The sequence below is a fragment of the Nyctibius grandis genome, chromosome 3 (genome assembly GCF_013368605.1).
Source record: "Nyctibius grandis isolate bNycGra1 chromosome 3, bNycGra1.pri, whole genome shotgun sequence".
Taxonomy (NCBI): domain Eukaryota; kingdom Metazoa; phylum Chordata; class Aves; order Nyctibiiformes; family Nyctibiidae; genus Nyctibius; species Nyctibius grandis.
In genome coordinates this window covers 114162536-114177616 of record NC_090660.1, presented here as the reverse complement: position 1 = coordinate 114177616, position 15081 = coordinate 114162536, and the positions used below count along the sequence as shown (strand labels likewise).

The following is a 15081-nucleotide window of genomic DNA, read 5'->3' as shown; positions in this document are numbered from 1 at the left end:
CCAGACCAGGCTGGGCTGGGGACAAGGGGCAGAGGGAGCCGGAGCCGTCTTGCCCCGGGGGACCAGGCCTCGCCACAGGCCCCGGGGCCGCCTCAGGCCCCGCCGGGCCGCGCAGGCCGCAGCCGCCTCCGTTGCCAAGCGACAGCCCCCGCCACGTGACGGCGGTTGCTCACGTGACCGGCCAACTGTCGGCGCCGCGTGATGACGGCGGCGCGGGGCGGGGCGGGAGCGCTGCGGGGATGGAGGAGAGGGAGCGGCTGTGGCGGCAGATCCGCCTGCTGCAGGGTACGGCCGGGCCGGGGGTGGGTGTGGGGAGGACCCGGGGGTCGGGAGAGGGGCCGGGGGCGGTTGTGGGGAGGACCCGGGGGTCGGGAGAGGGGCCGGGTGCGAGGGGGACCCCAAAGTGCGGGGGGGAGGGAGGGGCGAGCTGTGAGGGGGCCACGGGGGGGGGGAAGAGGCCGGTTGTGAGGGGGCCCCAAAGCCTGAGGGGGGGGAGGGACAAGCTGTGAGAGGACCCCAAAGTCCAGGGGGGGAGGGGTGTGTTGTGAGGGGACCTCGAAGGGAGGAAGGGGTGTGTTGTGAGGGGGAGTGTTGTGAGGGGGATCTCGGTGGGGAAGGTTTGAGGAGGGACCCAGGAGTCTGGGGGGGGGAGGAAGGGAATGGGGGGGGGACCCCGAAGTGCTGGGGTGGGACCCCGAAGTGCTGGGGTGGGGGAGGGCTGAGGTCTGGGAAGGGCCCCAGGGGTGGGGGAGATGGTGGGGGGGACCCAGAGGTGCTGGTGGGACCCAGATGGTAGGTGGGACCCCCCCCCAGAGGCGGGGAAGGAACAGAGAGCACCGGGGGTTTGGGGGTCCCCGTGGTGGGGGGATCCCCATGCTAGTGACCCCTGCAGGGCCTGTGACCCCCCTGGCTGGAGGGAAGGGGGTGTCCCCTGCCCTGCAGCCCCCGGGGCTGGGGGCACAGAGGTGGGATGTGCCCCTCGCCCTCCATCCCTTGGCTTCTCAGCGTGGCGGGGGGGGGAGGTATATTTATGTGCCCTTTCCTAGCTCTGGTGAGCATCACCGCTTATTCTTAGCACGAACTCACTCTATTTATAGACCCCCAAGGTAATTTTTCCTCATTAGTAAGGCCACTAACGGCCTTGTGGGGGACCTGCCTCTGTCCAGGAGCTCCTACTTTGAGGAGGGGAGTGTGATAAGAAGGAGGAAAACATGGTTCTCACCTCCTCGGGCGGGATCTGCTGACGCTGCTCTTCTGGCAGATCTGTGACCCCTCATGTAGGAAAAGCTTTTCTACGCTGACACGTGCTTAAAATATAAGGCTCAAAAATCCGTTGATAATCCCTTTTGTTGGAAGCGTTTTCTAAACGCTGAGGCTTAAGGAGCGCAGACCCTCCCTAATTGACACGTAGCTGTTATCCAAACATCCCTGCCCTGGCAGGGGGGTTGGAACTTGATGATCTTTAAGGTCCCTTTCAACCCAAACCATTCTGTGATTCTGTGATTTTATGACTTCGTTAGTAGACCAAAGCACCGGGGAGGTGTGGTGGCTTGGCAGAGGGGTGTGCAGTGACACAACAGGGAAGCTGGGGCCACGTTGGAGCCTCCTCGTTGCTGCTTTGAAGAAGAGCCACGAAGGTGGTGAAGGGTCTGGAGCACAAGTGTGATGAGGAGCGGCTGAGGGACCTGGGGGGGTTTAGCCTGGAGAAAAGGGGGCTGAGGGGAGACCTTCTCGCTCTCTACAACTTCCTGAAAGGAGGGTGTAGCGAGGTGGGGGTCAGTCTCTTCTCCCAGGTCACAAGCGATAGGACGAGAGGAACCGGCCTCAAGTTGTGCCAGGGGAGGGTTAGATTGGAGATCAGGGACAATTTCTTCATGGAAAGGGTTGTCAAGCGCTGGCACAGGCTGCCCAGGGCAGTGGTGGAGTCCCCATCCCTGGAGGGATTTAAAAGCCGTGTAGATGTGGTGCTGAGGGACATGGGTTAGTGGTGGCTTTGGCAGTGCTGGGTTAAGGGTTGGACTTGATGATCTTAAAGGTCTTTTCCAACCAAAACAACTCTGTGCTTTGTGTTTGGGGCTGGTGGTGGCTGTGCTGGGCTCAGAAACTGCTCTGAAAAGATACCTGGAAATAAAATTAGCGTTTTTTTAAAAATTAGGCTCCAAACCCAATAATTTAAGCGTCCTTTTTGGCACATAAAAAGGAGCTTAAGGGGACACAAGGTGGCTGCCAGCGCTAGTGCAGCGTGTTAAGGGTCCATTTGTGAGTCTGTGGTTCAGGCCTTTGAGCTGTCCTGTGAAATCACTTTTCTTGCTGACTTTCATGAGGATTGAGGGGGATATTGAAGTTTTTCCTTCCAGCATTGGTTATCTGAGATACAGCCTGTGCAAGCCCATGTGGAACGATCATCCTCGTTGCGGCGCGAGGCGAACCAGCGCTGTGACGCTGCCAGACTCCCGTGGATCTCTGATTAACAGATGCTGTTTTTTTTTTCTCCTTAGGTCTCATAAACGACCATAAAAACACCCATGGGGACGCGCCGAGGCCGCCACCATCCATGTCGCTGAGGTGGAACAACCCGCATCAGCCTGCCTTCAACAGGAGGGGGGCGTTTTTAGCCAGGTACCCCCCGCAGGCTCCCAGGGATTTCCAGCTTCACCAAGGTCAATCCTGGAGGAAAAAATACTCCCTCGTCAACCGACCGCCGGGATCGGGGTTTGATGTTGGAAGCGGTGAAAGTGCCAGCACATCCCAGGCTTTTGGAAGCTGTGAGGACAACCAGACACCTGAGCCACCAGAATTGTCCGCAGAGAGACAAGTGGACTTCACTACAGATGGTAATATAGTTGTGGGGATCCAGCTGCCACAGAGGGCTGGCCCCTTCGTGGATACGACAGGTTTTGCTGACGTGGGTTCTCACTGTGAGTTTTCTGACCTGAAAACGGTGGTTGCTGCTGCAGGTGACAGGACAAACGTGCAGGGATCTCTGTACACGAGCCGAAATGAAGAGAGAAGATCCTCTCTCTCCGTTTCATTTAGTTCATCTCACCGCTTCGTGAGTTCAGCGTCCGTGAGCACGTCAGATAAGCCCAGAACGGTTCATCTGGCCGGCGACGTGGCCGGGAGCTCCCACGCCTCCTGCAGAAGCACCAGCGAAAGCGCCGTGACGCTGAAATCGGAGCCGCAGCAGCCTTCGGTGTTGCCAGGTCACGAGCCGGCGCGGCACTTGGTACAGAGAAAGGCAGAACCTCCAGCTCCAGGGCAATCTGGTGAGCAAGTCAGGGATGCTTTCAGAGAGCCGAAGCTCCTTGGAGGTGGTGACACGCTCTCCAGACCTGCTCAGGCTGCGACTTTGGTGGGTGGGATGTCTCCAATGAAGAGCAGGTTTTCCGTAGTCCCCAAAACTGCCGCTCTCCAAAGAGCTGCCTCAACATCCGTGCCCAGCAAAGCCCCGAAGTTTAGGAAAACTAATTACACTTGGGTCGCAAACCCTGGTAAATGCTTTCGTCCTGTGAAGAGATGGGCCAGCCCTAGAGCTTCTGAAAGCACCAAGAAGGTCGCTGGTGGAGCGGACAGAGGTGCTAAACTGTCGCCGAAAGCAGACTTGGGAGCAAAGCTGAAGAAATCAGCACTGCAGTCCAAACTGGGTGTTTCTCCCAGCAAATATAAGTGGAAAGCCTCCAGCCTGCAGACCTCACCCTCCACCTCCAAGTCAGTGTTCAGGTGGCGATCTGAGGATCAGAAAAAGCCTCCAGCCCTCAACCTCCCTCGAGCCGTCGCTGCCCCACCGCCTCCGAGCGCCGCGTCGGTTGGTTTCGGTGGAGTGAAATCCTCCTTCGGCGACGTCGCGCTGTCCAGTTATAAAGTGAAGAGTCGGACGAAAATCATCAAGAGAAAAGGAAACTTGGGGTAAGTTGCTGGTCGTCTTCGGAGTGATGTCATTGCGCTGGTTGTATTTTGTGTCTGTTGGCTTCATGTAAGTTGTGGCTAAGTGAAATTCATGGAATCATGGAATCATTTTTAGTTGGAAAGGACCTTTTAAGATCATCAAGTCCAACTTAGCCTACGAGGCTGTTGTATACTGGAAGATGTATTTGCTTGTCTCTTTCCAAGTGTGGTGACTTTGTTCTGGGTGGAGGCATCCTGCTTTCCAGGGTTGCAAGGCTTCAGGTTTTAATTCTTTTAGCAGTTTGTGTAACTCTGAATTTAATCTTTCAAACAGAGCTGAGTTTTCTTCTCCTCTCCCAGGGCAGTGGTGGAGTCCCCATCCCTGGAGGGATTTAAAAGCCGTGTAGATGTGGTGCTGAGGGACATGGGTTAGTGGTGGGCTTGGCAGTGCTGGGTTAATGGTTGGACTCGATGATCTTAAAGGTCCTTTCCAACCAAAACGATTCCATGATTCTGTGATTTGAAGGATGTTATCCCAGAGGTGCTACCACCATCGCTGATGGGCTCAGTGTTGGTCAGTGGTGAGTCTGACTTGGAGCCTGCTGGCATTGGCTCTATCAGACATGGGGGAAGCTTCTAGCAGCTTCTCATAGAAGCCACCACTGTAGGCCCCCCCCCCCCCCCCAAAACCTTGCCACGCAAACCCAATGCAGAGGAATTTGTTAGGTTGTGCTGCCCAGGGAGGGTGGGGAGTCTCCTTCTCTGGAGATATTCAAAACCTGCCTGGACACAACGCTGTGCAACGTGGTCTGGGTGACGCTGCTTTGGCAGGGGGTTGGACTAGATGATCTCCAGAGGTCCCTTCTAACCATTAACCATTCTGTGATTCTGTGGTGGTGGGAGAGCTTTGTTTTTTGCTGCTTTTCTCGGCGGGGCTGGATGCAAGCCCAGCCTGGGCTGCAGGGAAGGGATAAGTGGGATGGGGTGAGGGCTGTGTGACCTCTACGACTGAACTCGGAGATACCCTTGGTGTAGTGGACACATGGTTTGGCTCCTTTCTTGCTGCAGTAAGACCAAGCCTCAGCTCATGAAAACTGAGGACTGTGGCCTAAATAATGACTCTTAAGTGATGCAACGAGCTGGTAACACGGCACCACTTGAGAATCTGGTGCCTCGATTCCTGCTTCTGTTTCCCAGATCCTCTGCTGAGTGCTTCACCGCAGGTTTCCATCCTTGCCTTGCCCTCCTGGTTTGCTGGGGAATGTGTCTGTGGGTGGATCGTGCTGGGAGGATCCCTCTGGAGCAAGGTGCCTGGAGAAGCTGGGATTGGTTTGGATTTTTTGGTAGTCAAACAGAATTTTCTGTTCAATTTTCAATTTCCCCTTGGGTAGGGGAGCAGTGTGGAGCTTGGTGACCCAGCTTCTCAGCTCTGGGCAAGGGGACAAAGTGCTTTTTGGTCACCTCTCTACTGTCTTCTAACTGTGTGGTGTTCCCCTTCACAGCTCCCCTACAGATAAGAAGAACAGCTCCTCGCCCACCGTCCCTCTGAAAAGCCACTTCCATCTCAAGAAGAAAAACTCCTTGCGGGGGAAACCTTCTGTGACACCGAAACGTTCTTCACCCAAGGGCCTGGTGCAGATCACCAAGCACAGGCTCTGCAGGCTGCCGGCCACCAGGATGCAGGTCTCCACCAAGGAAGGTAGGAACAGCCATCCCAAGGGGTGACTGATGGTGCTTACTGACCATGTGCTGGTGAAGTGGGTTCCAAGGGAGGTTCTTGGATTTGAAAACCAGGTCCTCCAGGAGGTGAATCTGCTGTTGTTGGTCCTGGAGCAAACATTGAGGAGCAAAAGTGTGGCTGGAGTAAGACTTCTACCTTACCCCAGTGCTGTCTTGTGCTTTGACATCTCCAGACAAGGCCATTTTAAAGCTGCTTCTTGCTTTTAATGTGGTTTTGCTGGACTTAGAGGCATCAAATAGGAAGGTGCTCAAGGAAGGAAGAGGATGGTAGAGGCAATAATACATCTGTGAGGCTAATCTCTCTTTTTGCAGTGAGTAAAAGCTTGTGCATGTCATGAGATACTCCTCTAGCAACTACAGACCTTAATGCACCCTGACATCTGCGGGCATCTAGGTTTTTTGTGTAATTTGCTTAAAATTGTAATTGTTAGAGGAAAACTGGGTCCATGGTGAGCAGGTAGTTTGTGTCCATGTCCTGCTGCTGTGGGTCAGCGCTTGTCAGAGCAGAAATCAACTGCTTGGGGCTTGGAGAGCCGCACCTACGAAAAGTTTTTGTGATGTTTCTGGCTTGAAGTCTGGTTCTGCTGATGATATTGTCGTGGACAAGTGGCTTCACTGCCCTGAGATTCGGTTTTAAATGTATATGAAGCACATTTTCCGTGTGTGCCTGCGCCGTGCTCGTTCACGTACAGCAGGAGGAATCACTTGAGTGGGGAGAGCTGTTCAGGACGTGGTGTAAGTGCAATCTGTCTCCAAAAGTCAAGCTGTGGAGCCTCTGTTTTCAGGAAGACACTTCTGTGGTTTCCTGTTCTGCACTTCAGCTACCAAACTTATGCATGTGATTATAGTTATTTTGTGTTCAGCTCTGCGTTGAGATGTTGCTGTGTTGTGATGGATGAAAAGCCAAGGATGGAGGCTTGTGGTTCAGGAAAGGGCAAAGGTTTTTGTGGGAGGAGAAGAAAAAGCTTTTTCTTTTAATGTGTGTGTTTGGAAGGATGGGGAGGGGGACGCTGGGAGGAGAATTTTGGATTTGGTGCTTCAGGAGGTGGGTTGTGACTCATGGGAGAGGCAGGGGCAGGGAGAATGAGATGTGCATTTGTGCAGTTGCATTGATGGTCCAACATTGCAGCAGTTCCCTGGCTTTGGGGCTGAGTTTTGTTCCATTTAAGGATATCAGCAAACCCTTTGGTGTCTGGAGAGGCATGAAGGCTGCAACTCCAGACACCGTGTTGGAAGTTTTCATGCAGTGCGTGAAGGCAGCACGTACGGTTGGAGGTCTCGGTCGTAGTTGCTCTGCGGTTGCTCTTGTGTGATCTCTGAAACCAGAGGTGGTGGATCCAGCACATGGCCAGATCCAGCTGTGATGGTGATGTGGGGGCAGCAAGGCTTTTCTTCCTTGGGTGATGGTGATGTGTGGGTTGGGAAATGCAGCCCTTCAGCCTCCTGAGAAGTGTCCACTGCTTGTTTTGGGGTGAATTTAGGACTCAGACCTCACGAACTGCTTGGTGGGGACCTTTCTGTAGTGTGGCATGTCCAGTACGAGTCGTTGAATAAATCTTTGTGCTGTAAAGCTCATTTTTAAAGAACTTACTGTTCTTGCTGTGAGCAGCTCTGCTGTAGGCTGGAGATACAGAGCAGTTTGGGGTTGCAACAACATTTTACGTGTGAGGAAATTGAGATGCTGCTGGTTACAAGCTGTTGGGGTGATCCAGGGACAGACCTGAGGTTAAACGAGATCCTTGCTCTCCATTTAGCCCTGTGGTTATACCTGGCTTTGTGCACAGCAGAGGCCTCGCCGTAGTTTGCTCAGTTGTGTGTCGTCGAGGAGGTCACAGCACTGAAGCTGCTGCCTTGGGAAGGCTCCCAGGACCCGTCGAAGCTCGCTTGACTTGGCAAACACCTCTTCTTTCTAGAAGCTGTCGGTAAAAACGTGTGCCCAACTAAATGAAGCTTCACATAGGTTAAGAATATACAAAATGGATCAAAATCTTACACCTCCCTGGGAGCCTGCCTGGCAGCTGCCAAGAGCCCGTGTCTTTTGGGGACGTATTCTGAATCCTGGTTCCTTGATTGCAGGTGATGTTCCCATACTGAAAAGATTTTTAATCTTAAGTGGCATAGGACTGAAAATACGTAGATAGAACAGAAATATGGTTGTGCAACTGGTGACAGTTGGCAAATAAAAAAGTTAATGGAAAATAAGTCTGGAAGTGACTTTGGGAGAGCGTGGAGTTCATTCCCCTGTCCAAAGGCGGATCAAATTATCAAATCGTCCCCCAGAGGTGCCAGCCAAGCCTAGCACAGACAAAACCCGGGTTTATAGGAGTTGTGAGTTGTCTGTGTTGAAGTGACTCATGTTATTTTCCAGCTTGGCTCTGTGGAAACGAGTATCTGCTTTAATACAACTTGGTGACCGTGCCTTGTAGCTCTTTTTCTTTACAAAGTGCAGCACCTGCTGTAAAAATGTGTCTTGATTTAATTCTTAAAATGGCTAAAGTGACTGTGAGAACTTTGCCGTGCGTCCTCTTCTTGGTGAGATTCTCAAAGATGCAACACGATGGTGTAAGTGTGAAAGTTCTTGTGATCTTTTCCACACTTAGAGGCTTTCACCTCGCTGCTGGGACATCAGGTGCTGAATGCTGGTATCGTATGGGTAAGATGGTTACTGGTAATCTAACCTCTGTTGTACCCTCATCTCAGGAGATCCCAAAGGACTTGATTTGCTTCTTCCCAGCTCTGTGAGGCAGCTGCTGAGCGATGCACGGGCTGCTTTGCTTCTCCAGTTAGCAGAGAAATTCAGCAAGAGTCTTGACGGCTTTGGAATTGCAAAATGAATTTTGGCAGGGTTGGTGCTGCTTGCTGGGCATCTGATTAAGGCTGAGGACTAGCAAGGTGCCTGCTCCACACATTCCTGCTTTTACCTTCCTCCAAGCAGCAGCAGCCTTGCCTGTAGCATGGAGGTTGAGCAACTAGGTCCAGCAGACCTTAACCCTTCGTGAGGCTGCACCTTGAATACTGTGTCCAGTTCTGGGCCCCGCACTTCAAGAAAGATGTTGAGGTGTTGGAGCGAGTGCAGAGGAGGACGACCAAGCTGGTGAAGGGTCTGGAGGGTCTGACCTATGAGGAACAGCTGAGGGAGCTGGGGTTGTTTAGCCTGGAGAAGAGGAGGCTCAGAGGTGACCTTATTGCAGTCTACAACTACCTGAAGGGAGGTTGTGGTCAAGTGGGAGTCGGCCTCTTCTCCCAGGCAACCAGCGCTAGGACAAGAGGACACAGCCTCAAGCTTGGCCAGGGGAGGTTCAGGTTGGACATTAGGAAGCATTTCTTCTCAGAAGGGGTCATTAGACGTTGGAATGGGCCGTCCAGGGATGTGGTGGAGTCACCATCTCTGGATGTGTTTAAGAAAAGCCTGGCCATGGCACTTAGTGCCATGGTCTAGTTGCCGTGGTGGTGTCAGGGCGATGGTTGGACTCGATGATCCCGGAGGTCTCTTCTAACCTGATTGATTCTGTGATTCTGTGACTCTGTGCTCACCTTCATAATTAGCCTGGGGATGGAGTTCCTTCGATTGGAATTGAGTTTAGAGGTTTGAATCCCTTATACCTTAAGGCTGTTCTTTTTTTGAGAGGATTCAATCCCAGGCACTGTATTTGCAGCTTCATGTGTTGAACTATTCCCATGTTCTGGGTTTCTGCAGCTGTTGAATTGTTGCTGGACTGTTCCTACATGTACAAGGACCTTTATTTTTTGCCCAGGGAGACATGTATGGTCTAGTACAAAGAGATTGTTAGATGCTGGATGGGGCATGGACATTTTCAAGGTAGCATCCCAAAGCCTGATGAGAGAGTTTAGCCACTGATAGGGCTTGGAGCAGCTCAGACATCACATTTGGTGCCCCTAAATGTATAATTCTGTATATAGTGGTAGGTGTGTTCTGGTTTCACAGCAGTCCCAGAGTGAGCTGGGAGCAAGTGAAGGCTGGTGGGTTCAATTCCTGGCTCTGAAATGATCTGAGAGGTTTTGGGAGGGTTGTTTTTATGTCTCTCTGCTTGTGCGAAGTGAGGGTATTAATCAGGTGGTGGAGTTTTAAGTCTTGCTGTTTCTGGCGAGTGAAGTCGATGGGGTTCAGAGATGTTTCTGGGAGCCTCTGCGAGCAGAGAGACTATTATTAAGTCTCTGGCTTGATGTCAAACCAACACCCATTGTGTCTCTTGCTGGGAGCAAACTGGTGACAGTCCTGGGCCAGCCCAGTCGCTTACCTCTGATTAGTGTGTCATCTTGAGTCTGGATATGCAAAACACCCAGCTAAGAAACTGATTAAAAAGCCGGAAAGTTCATGCTGGCCTCATGATCCAACTGGATGGATGTGGTCACGCTGGAGCCTGGATCTGATGGGTGCCAACGCCTGCGTGGTGGGTGAACACCCAGCCCTCCTGCATCCCCTGGGAGCTGCAAGGTCCTGTCGGACGCAAATGGTGTGTAAATTAGGGCTGAGGACGGAAGGATGGCTGGGGAGGAGCGTGCCCTACTTCATGTACTGCAGCGTGGGTGCAAAAAGCTGGGTCAGCCCCTTCCTTCCCCGCTGATGCGGGCGGTGTGGGGACGCAGCTTTGCTGCTTTCTTGTTTGCCCTGTTAAACAGGCTCTTGGGTTACGTGGCACCGAGCTCTGTGGTGTGTACTGAAGGCTTTGGTCCTGCCTTTCCCAAGTGTGGAACGCAAAGGCCAGTCCATCTCCTGACTCACCAGTTCCCTTTTCGGACCCAAATGGACATTCAACTTTGTTGAAGTTCAACAAAGGCAAGTGTAGAGTCCTGCACCTTGGGAGGAATAATCCCATGCACTGGTACAGGTTGGGGGCTGATCTACTGGAGAGCAGCTCTGCAGAGAAAGACCTGGGTGTTCTGGTGGACAACAGGTTCACCATGAGCCAACAATGTGCCCTTGTGGCCAAGAAGGCCGATGGTATCCTGGGGTGCATGAGGAAGAGTGTGGGCAACAGGTCAAGGGAGGTTCTCCTCCCCCTCTACACTGCCCTGGTGAGGCCACATCTGGAGTTCTGTGTGCAGTTCTGGGCCCCCCAGTTCAAGAAAGACAAGGAACTACTGGAGAGAGTTCAGCGAAGGGCTACAAAGATGATCAGAGGACTGGAGCATCTCTCTTATGAGGAGAGGCTGAGAGAGCTGGGTCTGTTCAGTTTGGAGAAGAGGAGACTGAGAGAGGATCTTATCAACACTTACAGATACCTTAGGGGGGGTGTCAAGGGGATGGGGCCAGACTCTTCTCAGTGGTGCCCAGTGACAGGACAAGGGGCAATGGGCACAAGGTGAAACATGGGAAGTTCCATCTGAATATGAGGAGGAACTTCTTTCCTTTGATGGTGGCAGAGCCCTGGCACAGGCTGCCCAGGGAGGGGGGAGTCTCCTTCTCTGGAGATATTCAAACCTGCCTGGACACGACCCTGTGCAACATGCTCTGGGTGACCCTGCTTTGGCAGGGGGTTGAACTAGATGATCTCCAGAGGCACCTTCCAACCCTTAACCATTCTGTGATTCTGTGGACCTGAGATTTGGTGTCAAATTGTTGTTTCCTGATTGTCTGTATGGTGCTTGCCTTTGTGGGAATCGCTGTGTTTTCATTTCAGGATCAGTGATCGTACTAGAGAGAAAATGGAAAGTGGCAGAGTGGTAGCAGTTCTCTTGGGATTATTTGGGCTGCTCTCATGATGAGTGTTATACCTGCAGCTGTTATTAATTAACTCCGAAATACTCATTTGATTAAGTGGAACATTTAATAACCACTCAGAAATTGGAGTATGTCCCAAATTTAAGTTGCTTTGATGGGATGGTAGAACAACGAAGCATTTCTAATGCGGTTAGTGGTCTGTTCATCCAGGTATTTTAACACAGGGCTTGTGCTGGGGCAGAAGCTGAGGAGGAGCTCAAGTGCTTGACCAAAGCAAAGAAGAACAGAAAATGTTCTGTTGCTCCACGGAGCCAAATTAATGTTGATAAAACAGCCTTTAGATGTTGGACTTCTTGACCACTTAGTGCTTAATATTAATGTGTCGTGAATATTAAAGAGTTCCTTTTTATTTTTTTTTTCTTTCTTCCCATTTAACTTCTTAGACTCTTTTTAGAGGGAAGGAGAACTTGGAGATAATTGCTTTGCTGGGAGTTGTGACTCTGCTCAGGTAACGTGCCCCTGCTTTGGGCATGTGATTCTGTGATTCTGTGATGGTTGCCAGCCTGATGAAGCTGCTGGCCTTCCCCTCTTTTGAACTGACTTCAAACCTTCTGCACGGGGTCTGCTTAGGTAGATTTAGATGAGATATTAGGAGGAAATTCTTTGCTGTGAGGGTGGTGAGACCCTGGCCCAGGTTGCCCAGAGAAGCTGTGGCTACCCCCTCCCTGTCAGTGTTCAAGGGCAGGTTGGATGGGGCTTGGAGCAACCTGGTCTGGTGGAAGGTGTCCCTGTTCCAACCCAAACCATTCTGTGATTCATTTGGCACCCGCACCTGTGTATTTCAGACTTGTCTCTGGTGTAGGCCAGACAGTTTGGATTTGAGTCAGGAATTTGGTACAAGAGCGATAAAAGGCAGCGGATGCTCCTGTCCTTATCCAGGGAAAAGCTGGAGGACCAACAAGGATCATCTGGCTGCTGAATATGGTCCTCAGACCACCGGTGCCACTGTATTGCATAGAAATAATAGAATCATAGACTGGTTTGGGTTGGAAGGAACCTTAAAGATCATCTAGTTCCAACTCCCCCACCATGGGCAGGGAGACCTTCCTCTAGACCAGGTTGCTCAAAGCCTCATCCAACCTGGCCTTGAACACTGCCAGGGAGGGGGCAGCCATAGCTTCTCTGGGCAGCCTGGTCCAGTGTCTCACCACCTGTTTAAATGCAAGCTGAAGTTAACTGTGTGATGTCTATTTTTATCTTAAAACATAAATTTTTTTTTTTTTTTCAAATGACTTACCATAATCAGAAGTTCTCTTACAGCCTGAACTTTTAATTCCCCTCTTAACTGTGTGAGAGTCGTTCTGGGGAGGTTGCCGGGCTCTGCCCTTGTACTGCAATCCCTTTTCACAGAATCACAGAATCAATCAGGTTGGAAGAGCCCTCTGGGATCATCGAGTCCAACCATTGCCCTGACACCACTATGTCAACTAGACCAGGGCACTAAGTGCCATGTCCAGTCTTTTCTTAAACACCTCCAGAGATGGTGACTCCACCACCTCCCTGGGCAGCCTGAATCTTGCAGGATGAGGTCCTTTCTCAACTCTTCTTTTTGATAAAGGACAAGGGAGTGCTTGCAGTCGTGAACCTTTCCTCACCCCTGCAAAAAATCAATGCTGTTGCCCTCCTTGGCTGCCGTAGCTCTTGTACAACGCCGCTGCGCTGGTAAGCGTTCACCCTACTCAGGCATTTGGCATGACAGCTCTGTCGTTTCTTATTCCCCTGGCTTTTTTTTTCTAGGAAAAAACCTAAAAGTAAGTGCTTAAAATTAAGAATTTTTTAAAAATTTCTTTTAATGTCAGTTCTCTGAATGGGGAGTCACGCTGCGCCTGTTTTCCCCGTGTCCAGCACTGGAGTGGTGGCTGTATGGTGTGTTCCCACAAGCAGGAGAATTGGGGATTTTGGGGAGTCTCTGGTGCTGCCCTTCCTTCCCCACAGCCCTGCAGAGGGCACTCGTGCCCCTCGCATCTCCCAGGTCCACCTTTTTCTGGTTATTGATGGCCTAATTTCGTCTTTATGTGAAAGAAAGCAGATATCAAGTAATTTGCAGCAATAACCTGCTAATGCTGGGCCAGTATCAAAACTCCCATGTTCATTTCAAGTGGCAGATAAAACACTAATATATAATTATCCTTGCAAATTGGATTGTTTTAAATAACCAAAAGGCTATGGCCAGGAGAAAACTATCCCATTTCCCTTGAGTTACTATTGCAGTGTAATTGCTGCGTTCAATCAATTTCCTTGGCATTAGAAATTCCATCACAATCAACATTAAGCTTTATTCATTGTGATGGCTAAGAGCCGGGCCATTTCTCCTCTTTTCCTTAACTGGCAAAATTAATCAGGGAAAAGATTTTAAACATTTACCCGTGCGAAAGAGGTCAGCTCTGCCACTATATTGCTCAGCAGATAAGGGGGCTAATAAAAAGAAAATTGAATTACTAATGATCGCCAGGAACAGAGTATATAAAACCTGGCAATCGCCCGGTTCAGGAAAAAGGAGAATCAATTTTCTTCGGACAAGGTGCGCTCATTTTTTATTTTGGCGCATATTATCAGCGATTTAATTTGAAAGCGCATAAACAGGAGGAAACAGTTAGAAAATAATGAGCCTGAAGGTGTAAAATGCTGCAGGATATATGCTGTACACAATTTATTTGGCACAACAGATAATCACTTTAATTGAATTCAAAACTGCATTGTTCAGCAGCAGTGCGGCCTACCCGCCTCGCAGCAGTGCGGCCTACCCGCCTCGCAGCAGTGCGGCCTACCCGCCTCGCCCGCGGCGGGGATTACAGAATATTACAAAGATGCCAGCAAGAAGCTCCTTGGTGTCCTTTCCCCTCCGTAATGTCCCCTTCCAGGCAGGACTTGGCGGCCGTGTGCCCGGGATTGCTTAGGCACAGTCACAGCTGGCTGAAAGCAGGTGGAGAAAGTGAGAAGCCGATTTCTCTCGGGACCTTTATTGTATATTTGTTTCTTAAATAACTGGGTGTTTGCCAGGTTTGGTGGTTTAAGTCCAAGATCATCACGTAAGCACGCGGGGTGGAAACTCGACATGTCATAAAATCATAGAATGTCCTGAGTTGGAAGGGACCCACAAGGATCATCGAGTCCAACTCCTGTCCCAGCATAGGACAACCCCAGAATTCACACCATGTGTCTGAGGGCATTGTCCAAATGTCATCTTCTGCTTTAGATGAACTTATGTCATAGAATTGGAGAATCGAAGAATCATAGAATCGTTTTGGTTGGAAAAGACCCTTAAGTTCATCAAGTCCAACCGTTAACTCAGCACTGCCAAGCCTACCACTAACCCATGTCCCTCAGCACCACATCTACGTGGCTTTTAAATCCCTCTGGGGTTGGGGACTCCACCACTGCCCTGGGCAGCCTGTGCCAGTGCTTGACAACCCTTTTGGGGAAGAAATTGTCCCTGATCTCCAATCTAAACCTCCCCTGGCACAACTTGAGGCAGTTTCCTCTCGTCCTATCACTTGTTACCTGGGAGAAGAGACTGACCCCCCTCGCTACACCCTCCTTTCAGGCAGTTGTAGAGAGCGAGAAGGTCTCCCCTCAGCCTCCTTTTCTCCAGGCTAAACCCCCCGAGGTCCCTCAGCCGCTCCTCATCACACTTGTGCTCCAGACCCTTCCCCAGCCCCGTTGCCCTTCTCTGGACTCGCTCCAGCACCTCAAGGTCTTGCTTGTCGTGAGGG

The 15081-nt window shown here is 51.2% G+C and overlaps 1 protein-coding gene across 2 annotated transcripts in view; it reads left to right on the top strand.

Moving 5' to 3' along the window:
• Window positions 1–226: 226 nt before the first annotated feature.
• The window catches only part of ZC3H3 (zinc finger CCCH-type containing 3), a 211951-nt gene continuing 197096 nt past the window's right edge, over window positions 227–15081 (top strand). The window contains exons 1-4 of one of the 2 annotated variants that reach the window (XM_068397158.1): window positions 227–285; window positions 2499–2834; window positions 2958–3906; window positions 5388–5584. In XM_068397158.1, coding sequence (XP_068253259.1) covers window positions 240–285; window positions 2499–2834; window positions 2958–3906; window positions 5388–5584 — 1528 coding nt within the window. In that variant the 5' untranslated portion in view covers window positions 227–239. Of the gene's footprint in view, window positions 286–2498; window positions 3907–5387; window positions 5585–15081 lie in introns of both variants that reach the window. The other variant, XM_068397157.1, reaches the window with a different exon arrangement.